Genomic DNA, 15,276 nt, shown 5'->3' with positions numbered 1-15,276 from the left:
TTTTCCAAAGGATAGAGTTAAAAAGGGTTCTAGGTTTTGATTAACTTTAAAAATTGTGCTAGAGTTGTTAGTGAACTTGATATTCCTGAAGGCATTTGCATGAAGGGTGGATGACTATCTGCCAGTTTTTTATATTAAGTGAGGATTTTTTCCAGATAACCTCAAAAAGCTTTTCATTTCTTTAGGATTATGTTTTTATGGCTGTAAATACTAGACATCAATTCTCTTAGGGAAGGTCAAAGTGATTTCATAGTTTCAGTCTGATAGTATTAGATGTATAAAATAACATTGAAGTTAAATTTATACTGATTTTCAGCTTTTATTTATGTATATACACACATATCTACATATTTTTAAATTATAGCCATGAAAATGTTACATGTATGTTGAGGTTTCTATCTGTGCCAAGATCTTAAAATTTTATATTTCCTTTTACCTAGGTAACTCTCTTCCACAGGATATCTGCTGTATGGCAGCTGATGGGAGGCTAGTCTTTGCTGCTTATGGGAATATTTTCTCTGCATTTGCCCGTAATAAAGAGGTTTGTATCACTGAACTATTTTAATTTGTCTTTCGTAGTCAGTAGTTGATTGTCACAAAAGTGGAGGGAACTTTATTGTTGCCATTCTTCATCTGGGACGCTCTGGACATGTACTTTTTTTATTGTAAACATTTATGTGGTTTTCTGGAGGAGGAAAAATTGATTTCATCAAATTCTCAAAATTAGTTAAAACTGGTACTTTAGTTCAGTTTTCTTTGTCATGGATGAACATCAGAATTATTTGGGCAGCTGGTCAAAATTTTCTTGCTCAGTTGGGCCCCATCTCCTAAGCTCTCTACTTTGTATATTGGGTTGGGGCAGGATTTAGAAAATGCCTTTGAAAATGCTTTCCTGGGAGATTCATATTTATACCACTGCTTTATGTGGATCCCTTTTTCACTATGAACAACTCAGCCCGTGACTCCTTTTTTTAAGAACCAAATGCATGTTTTCTATATAGAAAAAACTAGATTCTTTCTTTTCTACTCTGCTAAGGAAGGGTCTTTTCTTTTCTTAATCTATCATTTGGTTTCTAAATTTGTTGTGGAACAACTAATTTGGGAGATGACCTGGCTCTAGTGGTCCAGAATGAAAAAGAAAGTGGCAGTGGGGCTGCCTGGATAGCCAAGTAATTGAATCACTGTACTTGTGAAGGCCTGCCTTCGACTGACGTTTGTTCCCAGAGTCCTCTGTCATTACTCTCTGTGGCAGAGGAAGGCAGTTTACCTGTGGAGTTCTTTAATGGGACTTGTTTGGATTTTTAGAGTCAGGAAAAATGTCCTTTTTTTTTTTTTTTTGCAAAATACTTGAGTTTATAGTTTTCCCTGGAAGATACATATATAGAGAAAGTAAGGGTGGCAAGGCATCAGAGACTTAACTGTAGGAATCTAGGGTCAAAAGGCCAAAGAAAAGAAATAGTGTTTCTGGAGCCTGGTGAGAACTGAAACCATGGGGAAGGGGCTATAGTTCTTGAGGGATGTAGCTACTGTAAGGATAAGGGTGTCTGTCAAAACAGAAAACTATGAGGAAAAAGTGCTCTATGTCCCCCATCTCATCTGGAAGCTAGCTGGTGATGGAGTCTGTAGAGGTCAGCCTTCTAGAACATAACCACTTTTTTTGGATGCATGGAGTTGTGCTGGTTGGATTGGGTGAAGGACCCAGCTGTGTGTATGTGTCCTCCCTGAGCTCAGTTGTGGGGCTGAGTCCCAGAGGTCTCATTTCTGTGTTTCTAGTCCATGTTTCCTTATTGGACTGGCTGAGGGAGCAGGTGAAAATGCCTGGTTCCTTGATAGTTGTTAATCTAACCTTGTATAATCAAAAGCTGGACCTCATTTCTCAATATGAGCATCTTTATGATTAGCATGTTTTTGGTTAATATGAATATTACATGGTGAATGAGTAATGATACGAAATTCTTTTGAACTTTGACATTGTAGGTAGTACACACCTTTAAGGGTCATAAGGCAGAAATCCATCTTTTGCAACCCTTTGGGGATCACATTATTTCTGTTGATACTGACAGCATTCTTATTATTTGGCACATATATTTGGAAGGTAAGAACCAATTTATTGCATTATCTTGGGGGGTAGTATATATGTAGCTAAAATTAAAAACCTATATAAACACAACTTCCATATCAGGTTTCACATGTAGTCAGAAAAAATTTTAGACCCTTTAACATGCATGAGGCAAAAGGTTTTAAGTAAGATACGGATAAGCAATTTTAATCAGCTAGCTGATCTATTTATAACCTATTTAATGTGTTTCTATTAGCTAATAATATTTTCCATTGCAGTTCTCTAAGTTTAATGACATGTTAATTATTTTCTTTGTGGAGTGAATTTTGGTATATGTTCTTGGTTTGTATTTTCAACTTTCAGTAAAGGAGATTATAGTAGTAAACTAAGATCCTATAATGTGAAGGAAAGTATCCATCCTGTTTCTAATATGAGTCAGTGTCCTTTAACTGTGGTACTTTTATACAGTAGCACTGAGCTATGTCTCCATGACTATGTTATCCTCAAAGGTTGGGAATTTATCCCCAGAATATCCCCAGCTTTCCTCAATAAAAGACTGTGGATCTCCCATGAATTCAAGCATTTATGTTTTTTAAATCTGTTTACATTTTTAGCTTATATTACCTCTTGATTAACTCATTGTTCTATGAGGTATGTTTATTTTTAGTAAAAATTGCCCTCCTGGGAGTTAATCCATGTTCTTGTTCAAGTTAGACCTTCTTTGTTCTGTCTTTGCCCAAGTAAAGGGAACAGAATTCCTCAAGTAGTCCTCGTGCAGATGGGTGTTAAAAGGCTTTAATAAAGTTAGAGAATCTGATTCTTACAATTCAGCAGGCTTTCTCTTGTTGCTGGTGCCAGCTTTTTATTATTGTTATAGTAGCACATTGAACCAGTGTCTTCAGGGAGCTGTTTATGTTGCTTATAATTAAGATTTCTAGGTACAAATAGAGGCAAGGATATTTTAAAGTAGGATTTAAGATTTTTATGATCTTCACCTTTTTCTAGCTTTTTAAAGTGGGTACACATATCTCTGCGAATGTGTAGCAGTGTATCACATAGTATGTGAGACTAAAAATTAAGTGAGATTTACCTTCTTTGATACTCAAATTTTGGGGAAAATTTAGTGAAAAATTGTTTTCATCATGCATGAACCGTGAAGTAGAAAAGAAAATTTACACACAAGAATTTTAAATATAGGAAAGATTTCCAAAAAATGGCTGGATTTGCTATTCTCTACTCCACAAGGCTGTAAGTTCTTTTTCTCTCCTCTAGTAGAGGTTCTGTGGAAATGTGTGAGAAGCACCATTCTTAGTTTCACCAAGGTTTGCCTCTTAACTTTTTACATCTTTGAGTGGTCTATCAATCTCTGTAGGTATTTGAGAGCTCAGTACAAGCACTTCACTTGGAATATTCACTCTGCCTCTTGGTCAAATTATAAAAATAGTAAGGCTGATCCCTAGAGACACTTTTTTTTTTAATCCCTATTTTTTATTCCTGTAAACCAGCTCAGCAATGAGTGAAATTTTTAATAGTATTGATATTAGAACTTTTAGAAAATTTTGGCAGTCTAAATTTTATTTACAAGTTGCCCCTCATCACTTTTGTTTAATTTTTCAAAGAATGTGTATAGGTTAGTATATAAGTCTTTGGTTTATATTAGGACATAAATTTTTGATATGGTAGACTTCCTTAAAGGGCTAAATATATGGGTATATGAAAAATAAATACATGTTATTTATAACTTTGACTTTTGTAGAGGAATACCTGCAATTGACTTTTGATAAATCAGTATTTAAAATTTCTGCAATTTTGCACCCAAGTACCTACTTGAATAAAATACTTCTCGGCAGTGAACAAGGAAGCCTACAGTTGTGGAATGTAAAATCCAAGTAAGCATTTTATTTAGAATATAAATTTAAATATCATTGACTCTCCACTCTGTGCTCAGCTCAGGCATAATGACTGAGAGGTATTTTCTCTGCCCCTAAGGTTATCTATTGAGGCTCTTTATGTGATGTTTACACTATTGTACATTAAGTATCCCTTGGATAATCATTGAGTAAATGATAAATGTGCCCACTTACTGAATTTACTATGTGATTTAATATTTTATTGAATATCGTTGTAACAATTTCAGAATCTCTGTTTCTTCAAGGACTTTTTATTTATCATTTGTGGCTTGATTCTGAAATTTAGAGCAGCATCACTATTGTCATACAATAGTTCTATAACATTAGTATCATAGTTATATTCCCTTCTGTAATATTTTTCTAGAGATCTGCCTACATTCTATGATGGTTTTTTGTTATAGTCTGTAATATAAAATGGTTTTTAGTCATGTATTTTTTTTTTTTTTTAATTTCTTAAAGAGTTGGCGTAGTAATTACCAGCAGCATCGGGCATAGGATCTAGAATTGGTCTGTCTGGGCTCTGAATTATTAGCCATATAACCTTAGCTTAATTGTTTCACGTAATTAAGTTTCTTAGTTTTTGGTTCTGAAAAATGGTGATAATATCTACCTCATGGGATTGTTTTGAGTATTAAATAAGTTAATATATGTACTTAGAATAGTGTGGGGCAGAGTTATAACCTAAATGTCTTCTGTTACTATTTCACTTTTTAATATGTAGTTGATTTTGTTTTCCTAAAAAATAAAACCTTTCAACTATTTTTCTTCTTGTAGTAAACTACTATATACATTTCAGGGATGGAAAATGGGAGTAACAGCTCTTCAGCAGGTTAGTATTTTTCTATTAAGTCAAAGAAGAAATGAAGTTAGTGTGATCTTTCAGTTTCAGGGGTCACCCATATTTTTAGGCCTGAAGACAATAATATATAGAACTAATTTATTTTTATAAATATTACCCTAAAAAATAGTGTTTTGGAAATGTAACTGAAAACAAATAATAATGCCTTTGCCTATAAACATTTGTGGAAATCTTTTTGTCTGGAATTAGGCTCTAAACATCTAGTTAATATGGGATTATGTTTACCAATCATTTTGCAAGCATGTAGCCCAGTGCTTTGTACAGAGTGGGGATGATGGAAATGAGTTAGTTGTTAGTAAAGGAGATTGCAGGTCATACAGAGAAATTTGTCAGAATGTTGAGAGTTGTAGCTTGGAATAATTGGGACCCAAATCCTAATATTTCATTAACTAGACTCTTCCATAAATACCTGCTTTTGTTTTTATGAGTCTGCAGAACAGATATGAATGAATGAATGTATGTCTGCGGAGAATCTTATGCATATATTGGACACATATACTTCCAGTGTACCCTTGTCCTTCTAAATATTGCTTATACCTGCCCAATTTATATTCAGTCTTTCATTCTCTCTCACTACCATTAACTTTGCTATGCTTAGTATCTGATGATTAGGTCCCTTGAGGACAAGGAATCATACTTGTTTTAGTTTCCCCAGGGTCTGATGCATAATAGTCACTTGATGATAAATTAATAAAATGTTTAGCCTGATTCCATTCTGTAATGGTATAGGACATTGATCTGTTCTAAAATAGAGAAACTTGGGTGCCTGGGTGGCTCAGTCGTTAAGCGTCTGCCTTCGGCTCAGGTCATGATCCCAGGGTCCTGGGATCGAGCCCCACATCGGGCTCCCTGCTCCACAGGAAGCCTGCTTCTCCCTCTCCCACTCCCCCTGCCTTGTGTTCCCTCTCTCGCTATGTCTCTCTCTGTCAAATAAATAAATAAAAATTTTAAAAAAAATAAAAATAAAAAAATAAAATAAAATAGAGAAACTTATTATGGAGCCTATATGTAAGACCATTGTATAAAATGAAGATTATATTCATAGATTATTAGAGCTGGAACAGACTAATTGTAAAACTTTTTCGCCTTTTAATATGTTTTATAGGCTTTTCCTGTTTTCCGTGTTTAAGTAATTCTTCACTTCCTTTGTAGTTGGCCTTTTATGTTGCCATGCATATGGCAAGCCTTCATATGTTATGTTTTCTTTTTCTTTTTTTTTAAAGATTTTATTTTATTTTATTTTGACAGAGAGAGACCCAGCGAGAGAGGGAGCACAAGCAGGGGGAGTGGGAGAGGGAGAAGCAGGCTTCCCGCGGAGCAGGGAGCCCGATGCGGGGCTCCATCCCAGGACCCTGGGATCATGACCTGAGCGGAAGGCAGACGCTTAACGACTGAGCCACCCAGGCACCCCCATATGTTATGTTTTCTGAGTGTTGTCTCTCTTTTCTGTTTCCTTCCAGTCAGTGATCTGTAGTGACTTCACATATCAGATTCCTTTCCTTTTATGGCTGTTTTCTTACCGTGTCAGCTATGTTTTAGGGGTGAGGAGGTTGATGGTGGCTACCACATTTGAAGCTGGGAAGTAACTTGAAAACATCATTCCTAAATACTTACACGTGAAATAGCAATTAAAGTATGCTAGAATGGAAATACTTACTGTTTTTTTTCCATCCTCAGGAAGATAATCCATTTTTTTGATAACACATAACTAATGATGCATAACATCAGGATTATTAAAGCTATTTTGATTAAGAAAATAAAAAGCTGAATAATTTAATTTTCAGGCACCAGCTGTGGATGTTGTTGCTGTTGGTCTTATGTCAGGTCAGGTTATCATTCACAACATTAAATTTGATGAAACATTAATGAAATTTCGTCAAGACTGGGGACCTATTACTTCGATTTCTTTTCGCACAGGTAACTTTTAACTTACTTATTGAAAAGTGTTAAGAACATTTAAAATGCATTACTTTGAAGCTCAGAAATTTTCCAAATGGATATTTTCTTACAATTTAATGTAGTTAATAAAATGAGTGAAATACTGCATTGCAAATAGCCAAAGGATTATGAATAGATTATTGGTGGATAGTCTTTTCTACCTTTATGTTTATGGGTTAAAAGGGTAGAGAGAAGAATTGTTAAGTTTGGTTGTTTTATGGTGCATGTTTTTCTTAAATGTAATTTATTTTTGATAACAGATGGTCATCCAATAATGGCAGCTGGAAGCCCATGTGGCCATATTGGACTCTGGGATCTGGAAGACAAAAAATTAATCAATCAAATGAGAAATGCACATTCTACAGCAATTGCCGGGCTGACGTTTCTCCATAGAGAGCCACTTCTTGTCACAAATGGTGCTGACAATGCTCTGAGGGTATTATGATTATTGTTGTTACCATTTTCCTGGCTTCTGTCTTTGGGTTTATTACAAGCCTGTTTTAATGTATGAGCCTGGAACCTAGAAGATGAAAGGAAAAATGGGATAAGGTAAACGTATAGATGAAGCAAAGAACACAGCAAGTTACATGATTGCAGTGAAGTGAGAAAGTTACAGTTTATCTCTCCCCCGGCCCCCTCTCTAGGGTCAGCAGCCTGGCAAGCACTACCCGGTGCCACCTGATATATGTAGAAGATGGTCTGACTGCTTGCAGATCACTTAACACATTGCAAAAGAACCTTCTCTTTTTATTTCTTGGCAGATATGGATATTTGATGGTCCCACGGGTGAAGGTCGGCTTTTGAGATTCAGAATGGGACATAGCGCTCCTCTTACCAAAATCAGATATTATGGACAAAATGGACAGCAAATTCTTAGTGCAAGTGAGTTTCTGCTTTGTACTTTTCATTTATTCAAGCAAGTATTGAGAGCAGGGTGTTTAATATTTATTAGGTTTGGTATTTATGAATTTTCGAATTCAGATATCCCTTAGAGTGATTTAGAAATCTGGGGAAATGAAGGGATTCTTTTTGAATACTTCAGGAAGCATTGTAGATGATATTATTTTCATTTAGAGTGTTATTTTATTTACTAATTCTCAGAGACAGATGGTCAGATTCTGAAATTGTGGCCCTTGGCTAGTCTAATAATCTGCTGAAGATTATTAGTACCTCATTTTATCCTTTGCTCTTACTAAATGACATTCTATGCGCAGGTGAATATGGTAATGAAGTAGTTGCAATCCAGCTCTCCTTTTATTTATTTTTTATTTTTTAAATTTTTTTTAAAAGATTTTATTTATTTATTTGACATAGAGGGTGGGGGTAGAGAGCCAGCACAAGCAGGGGGAGCGGCAGGCAGAGGGAGAAGCAGGCTCCCCGCTGAGCAAGGAGCCCGATCTGGGGCTCAATCATGACCAGAACTGAAGGCAGCTGCTTAACCGACTGAGCCACCCAGGTGCCCCTCAGCTCTCCTTTGAAAGTGTCCCAAATTGTAACTTCAGGTTTTAAGAATTTAATTTTGTAAGATCTGTCATTCATATGTTCCACTGTTGTGATGAAGTTGAGTATTTTCTATCTATATCAACAGGTCAAGATGGAACTCTTCAATCATTTTCCACAATACATGAAAAATTTAACAAGAGTTTGGGACATGGTAGGTCACTTGCAAGGTGAAAATAAAGCTGCTGGTCACAAAAGAAACATTTCAAGATAGTGTGAGACAACCAGAGGAAGTTTTGTTGATAAATTTCCTCTTGGATGAAATTAAAAAACCCTTGTATGGTAGAGTGTAGTAAGATTCTTAAGATCAGTGTTGCTATGGAAGTGAATAAGGTGTTGCTATAAGGTTATTGAAAGGAATTAGACATCTTGGGTGGTAAAAACATACTGCTGTCACCCAGGAGACACTGATGATTTCACTTGAGCCATGTATAGAGTGCAGGACTTTAAACATGGAAGGGACCTTAGAGAAAGCATCAAAGTTAGCAGTGTCCCATCTTTTTGGAAAAAGGGCTTGCTTTATTCTCTATCCTTGCCCAGCATTTCCAGCATTTGAAACATTTTGTATATTAAGCAAAAATGTTTTTCAGTTTTATTTATAATTACTCTTCTTTTTAGCTACTCTCCTGGCTAATCATGCATATATATATATACTTCCAGATGAGTTTTAGGATCTTTTTAATTTTTATTTATTTGAGAGAGAGAGAGAGCATGATGGAGAGGGAGAAGCAGGCTCCCCACTGAGCAGGGAGCCCGACGTGGGGCTTGATCCCAGGACTGGGATCATGACCCCAGCCAAAGGCTTAACCGACTGAGCCACCCAAGTTCCCCTTTTTTGATCATTTTTTAATCACCATCCAAGTATCACCATTCAAGTATCAATGATACTTGAAATTCATTGGAGAGATTTGGTGTCTTCAAGATTATCTTCACATCTAGGGATACTATATTCCTCATTCAAGTTGTGTTTTATGTTCCTTAGTGAAGTTTTTTTTAGCTTTCCTCCTGTTGGTCCTACATATTTGAGATTATTCAGTGGCATTTTATGTATTTTAATATAATTTGCTAATATTTTTTTGTTAGTATTATGGATGTGATCTTTGTTCATTATATATCCACTCTGCAATATTTAATATTTAATAATTAGTATATAAGAATACATAATATATTGTAATTACAAAATAATTATAATACTAGGTATTACTGCATCATAGGAACTCACGGGTTTTTTTTTGTTTCTGTATTTGGTTCAATAAATGATTATTTGAATAATGATTGTTTTTCTTGGTTGAAATGACTGTATGACCATCATATCATCTGTAAAAAATGATTATTTTTACCTTCATTTTTCAGTTATTTGTTTTTTTATGTAATTATATAGATTAAGTTTCATAAATGATCAAATAATTACCACTGTAATAACATCTTTATTTGGCTCCTGACTTAAATAGGAATATCTTGAACTTCATAGTTACGTGACGAGGAGTAGCTTTTCTGTTATGTACATTTTTCATTAAGAAAGGTTCATAGCTGTATTCCCCTCTCCCTCATCCCCAGGATTAATAAATAAAAAAAGAGTCAAACGTAAAGGACTTCAGAATGCCATGTCAGTAAGACTTCCACCCATCACAAAGTTTGCAGCTGGTAAGTAACTTAATACATGTTTTGAGAAGTTCTGCTTTGTTTTTTATTTTTCCTATATCTATTTTTAAATTTTTTTTCAGTTTAAAAAATGTTTTTGCAAATATTTGGAAGTAACTCCAAGTGCATGCAAATCTCATTGAAGACTAAAAAAGAGTTACTTATAATTTGAAATTGTTACCTTTTAATTTCAGGGTTTGGTCTTTATAAGACCTATTAATAAACAGTATTTGGTATTTCATTTTGTAACCCTTCTTATTCTATTATATGTCTGGTATGATGAAAGTCACTAATGTTAAAAGGGTAAGAATGGATTTAATCAAAATCAAAATGCACTGAGGTCTTAGTATGCTACATCATTTGAGTGGTATTTGATTCAAAGAAGTGATTTTAAGAAAAGTGTAGATAGGTGATGGGATTGTTGTGTGAAAGCTATCATAGAAATAAGGCACCATTTCCATTTCAAGGTTATTATATCAACCAGATGATGTTTTTTTCCCCTTTTTTTTAACTTTAATTTTGACTACCCTCCTGTCTATTTTTTATCTTAGAGCTGAGTGATCTTCCTAAAACATCTGAATCATGTCACTCACCTGCTTAAAAATCTTTCAGAGGCCCCTTATTACTTACAGGATGCAATCTCCTCTCCTTAACATGGCTTTCAAGATCCTTTGTGCTATATGGCCCCAGGTGCCTTGCCTGCTTCCCAGCTTTCTTAGGAAAATACTTGCTGTGCTTCATTTTGTTCAAGTTACTCTTGGACCTGTTTATGCCCCTGTTCCCCACTCCCCCCATTAATTGCTATTTGTTTTACTGCTTCTTTCAGGGAGCCAGTTATTTCTGTCCTCAAATCTCTTAGTAAACTCTTCCTGACTGCTTTTATAAGACACTGTATTCTTTATTTAGTTTTTTCTAATTAGAATCTCTTGTTAGATTGGAAGCTCAGTGCTATCCAGAATTACCTGTAAACCGTCATGTCTCTAAGTGCTTAATGAAAACATGAATATTATATGCTTAATAAATAATAGGTGAATGAATGAATGAAGGAAGGAATGAAAAATAATTTGATACATGATTTTTATTACATTTTAGAGGAAGCTCGTGAAAGTGACTGGGATAGTATCATTGCTTGCCATCAAGGTAAATTATCTTGTTCGACCTGGAACTATCAGAGATCTACAATAGGTGCTTACTTTCTCAAGCCAAAAGAGCTGAAGAAGGATGACATAACTGCAACAGTAAGTGAGCTTGAGTTTGTTGATAAGAGCATTTTCTTCTATAAAACTGTCCTCTGGTAATCTTGTTATACTCAGGTTTATTAATGATAATATTGGTTGAAAGAAAATAACTTAACATTTTGAAATTATTCCCTAATAGTGTTAAGTTTTGCAACTGTAGAGAATTAATTTAGGCATAAGTTAAGCTTTGCTTAATCAGATGTAGTATATATTATTTTAGTTTTCAAATTAATATAGGATTACTCAGAATAATACCCTTTGAAGATGAGTTCAGCATGTATCAATGAACTTTCTTACCTTAATTATGTTGAGTATTCAGTACTATACTCAATGAATGTGAATCTTAAGGTTTCTTTTTTTTTTCTTTCTTGATTTCTTTTGTTACAGGATAAGATTTAGCTAACTCTTTAATGAGTTATAGATGTTCTAGAAGTTATTTAAAGCCTTTATTTCTTTTCTTACGTTTGTCTCTTGAGAAGTGCCTTACAGAGAAATTCTGATTGAATTCTAAGCCTTTCTTAAATACAGCTTTTAAATGCCAGTATTTACTTAAAAGTTTACTTCTGTTAAGAAATTTTGTTTTTGTTTGCTTTTGTAAATATGTAAATGTACCTCTCTTGGGTTCAGATTTAAGATGTAAAGTAGCAATGTCAAAATTGGCTTGCAGAATTGTTCCTCCTGTTTTAAACACAGTTTTATTGATATAATTCACACACTATAAAATTCTCTCATTTAAAATGTACAGTTCAGTGATTTTTAATATATTCATAGGATTGTGCAGTCAACACTAAAATCTAATCAGTCTAATTTTAAAACATTCTTACCACCTCAAAAAGAAACCCCATCCTCTCAGTTCCCCTCTCCCATTTCCTTAACCTAGGTGACTACAATGTGCAAAATTGGAAAAACATCACATGTTCATTGATTCTTGACTATGGTACCTTTGTATTAAATTTTGAAATCAAAGATTGAATCCTCCCAAGTTTGTTCTTTTTTCAAGATTGTTTTAAGTATTCTGGTCTCTTGCATTTCCATGCGAATTTTAGGATCTGCTTGTCAATTTCTGAAATAAAAGCAGCTAGGATTTTGATACAGGTTTTGTTGATTCTGTAGATCAATTTGAGGAGTGTTACCATCTTTATGTTACTTCTGATCAATGAACATGTGATGTTTTTCCATTTATTTAGAGCTTTAATTTCTGTGATGTTTTTCCATTTAGAGCTTTAATTCTATAGAATTTAAATTCCATAATAACTTTATAGTTGTCAGTGTACAAGTCTCATACTTCTTTGGTTAAGTTTTTCCTGGTATCTTACTCTTTTTAATGCTATTGTAAATGGAGTACTTTCCTTAATTTTGTTTTGGATTGTTCGTTGCTAGCGTATTGAAATAGAATTGATTTTTGCAGACCTATCTTGTATCATGTAACTTTGCTGAACTTACTAGTTTTAATACTTACTTAGTGAATACCTCTGTTAACTCATTATTAAAAGTATAATTCCACATTTGATCCTATTTTTTACACAGTTTTTTGTAAGTATGTATGCTCTATTCTCCACAGTACAAAAATCCAGTTTTAAGCATTTGTACTATTTTCAAAATTGTAAGAGATTTTATCTTAAGCTTCTTAAGTTTACCTGCACAGTTTTAAGTAGCTATTATATTAGTGGTAATGATAATTACAGCTAACATGTTTTGTGTGCTTACTCTCTCCCAGGCTCTGTGCCTCACATGTATTATTTTATATTATCCTTGCAACAATCCTATGATATTGTCTGTTAGCCTCTTTTTATAGACAATAAAATTGAGGCTTAATGTAATAATGAGAACATGCCTAAGGTCAGTAAAGCTAGTAAATGGAAGAGCTGGAATTGAACCTGCGACCACTCATTCTAGGACACAACTCACAGCTTATAGTGATCACTCATGTAACATCTAGTGTATGTATATACAGTGATACTTAACTGGTGTCGAATCGTTTGGCAAACAAAAGCTACTAGGAACAAAGCCAGTAACCAATAAGTAATAAACAAAAGTATTTATTGGAGATCTGTGCATTAAAGTACAGTTTGTTACTCCAAGGTAATTATCTCAGCTTACTCATTTTTGATAATAGCTATCTTTGGTAATAATGAGTAAATTAGAAAAGGAGCCAGAAGCAGGCCCATTAACAATAATAAATCATATTAAAATAAATGCAAATTCTTGGGGCCTTTATTTTTTGAAGGGTACAGCCAAGTATCTCCATTAGCTCCTGAGAGCATAGCTACATAACATAGCATAAATATTTATAAGTTATTCAAAATAGGTAAGATTGTGTATGTGTTCTACTTAGGAAGATAAGATGCTTTTTAAGATTAGTCCATAATTTCCTACCTAAAATATTTTATTTTTTAAGGAATATGCTATAATTACTTAGAAAAATATATATGTGATGGAACATACTTCTGAGAATGCTATGTTAATATCTCTTGACTTGGTGTATCAGTTGTATGCTGCTTTGCACAGTTGAATAGCTTCTATTAAATATTTTCTTACAAGTGTTAGAAGTTATCTGTTTCTTTAGGCATAAATTCACCTGGCTTTTCTATTATCTCTTGAGGGAATGACATCTGATTGACACACAGTTGCAGTCAGGGATTTTTCTAGCCATCACCCAGTACATAGCCAGTCTCATCTTTTTAACATAGGAAAAAAGACATCTTAATAAAATACTGACACTTTAATATTAAAATATGAGTTTATTTTACAGAAACTCCTTCAGACTAAATGTTTTCTATGCAATATCTTATGTATTCCCTTCCTAGTACGTATAATCAAGATATTTTGGGCTTTTTCTTTGGACATGCATATGTTTTCAGTTTTATATCAGCTGTAGAAGCAATTATATAAGGTAAGGTAAAGAAATTAGGCAGTGGAATACTTTGACTTCAGCACTGTTATGAATAAATTAAAAAATTGAAGGCCAGATGAGATACAATTCTTCTAACTTTGTGCATTTCAACTGAGTTAACTTTGGATAATGTTTTATTTTCTTGGATAATATTTCTTTATACTTCTTAGAGAATGGAAATAGAATCAAGCAGATAGTTCTTATACGCCCAAGTATAATTACATTGTGTTTAAGAAAATTAACGAGGCAATTCATTTAGCATGCTTCTTATTTTTAATGAGATAATTAGTAGATAAAAGGTATTTGGAAACCATTAAAGTACAGTAAAAATCTTGTTATTTTCTGTATCATTGTGTTTAAATTTTTTTTTTCTAAGGCAGTAGATATAACTTCTTGTGGAAACTTTGCTGTAATTGGTCTCTCATCAGGAACTGTAGATGTATATAACATGCAGTCTGGTATACATCGAGGAAGTTTTGGCGAGGATCAAGGTATTGAATTTTTTTTCCTTTTTCTTACTTAAAAAATAATAATATAGAAAGATACAAGGCTAATAACTGTCTCTGGCATTTATTAAATTCTTGAGTGCCAGGCCTTTTGCTAAGGTTGTAGGTGGGTTATTGTCAACCCTATCTGGCAGTTACTGCCATTACAACTACTATAAACACCATGTTGAAATACTTAAAGAGAATGAAATTATTGATAGATTAGGCAAAAGTAGATATTATACAAATTAAAATTTTTGTTTTCTTCCCCTTGCACTAAACAAAATTTTAACCTTTGTGGCATCAACCTGATGGGTTTTTTTTAACTAGAGCAATATAGGAATCCAGCTTAATTTCAAGATTTTAGGGGAACTGAAGAGTGGGAACTTAGATATTTAAATAAAGGAATCACTCTGTGTAGCGTTCAAAGAGGCAGTGCCAATTCTTATTTCTTTTTTCTTTTAACATATGCTTCAAAGCTCATAAAGGATCTGTTAGAGGTGTTGCAGTGGATGGATTAAACCAGTTGACGATTACAACTGGTAGTGAAGGATTACTCAAGTTTTGGAACTTCAAAAACAAAATTTTAATCCATTCTATGAGCCTTGATTCACCTCCAAATATGATGCTGCTACATAGAGACAGGTAAAGTTTTTCCTTTAATGATTATGGATTTTCTTCTTGATGATTTTGGTAAAAGTCTTAATGTGAGTAGTACATAATTTACCAAGTGAGAAAATCAGATATTTAATG

At 33.8% G+C, this 15,276-nt stretch overlaps 1 protein-coding gene across 1 annotated transcript in view; it reads left to right on the top strand.

Moving 5' to 3' along the window:
- WDR36 (WD repeat domain 36) overlaps positions 1 to 15,276 on the top strand; it is a 48,801-nt gene that overhangs the window by 17,007 nt on the left and 16,518 nt on the right. The window contains exons 4-15 of the mRNA XM_032403872.1: positions 441 to 541; positions 1,978 to 2,095; positions 3,816 to 3,948; positions 4,744 to 4,798; positions 6,613 to 6,745; positions 7,027 to 7,202; positions 7,528 to 7,648; positions 8,355 to 8,420; positions 9,824 to 9,910; positions 11,000 to 11,145; positions 14,415 to 14,529; positions 15,003 to 15,168. Of these exons, the coding sequence (XP_032259763.1) occupies positions 441 to 541; positions 1,978 to 2,095; positions 3,816 to 3,948; positions 4,744 to 4,798; positions 6,613 to 6,745; positions 7,027 to 7,202; positions 7,528 to 7,648; positions 8,355 to 8,420; positions 9,824 to 9,910; positions 11,000 to 11,145; positions 14,415 to 14,529; positions 15,003 to 15,168 (1,417 nt within the window). The remainder of the gene's footprint in view (positions 1 to 440; positions 542 to 1,977; positions 2,096 to 3,815; positions 3,949 to 4,743; positions 4,799 to 6,612; positions 6,746 to 7,026; positions 7,203 to 7,527; positions 7,649 to 8,354; positions 8,421 to 9,823; positions 9,911 to 10,999; positions 11,146 to 14,414; positions 14,530 to 15,002; positions 15,169 to 15,276) is intronic.

This window comes from Phoca vitulina, unplaced genomic scaffold, assembly GCF_004348235.1.
Source record: "Phoca vitulina isolate PV1807 unplaced genomic scaffold, GSC_HSeal_1.0 scaffold6, whole genome shotgun sequence".
In the NCBI taxonomy this organism is placed as follows: domain Eukaryota; kingdom Metazoa; phylum Chordata; class Mammalia; order Carnivora; family Phocidae; genus Phoca; species Phoca vitulina.
Note: the sequence above shows the minus strand (reverse complement) of the source record. Positions and strands in the feature narration are given on the sequence as shown.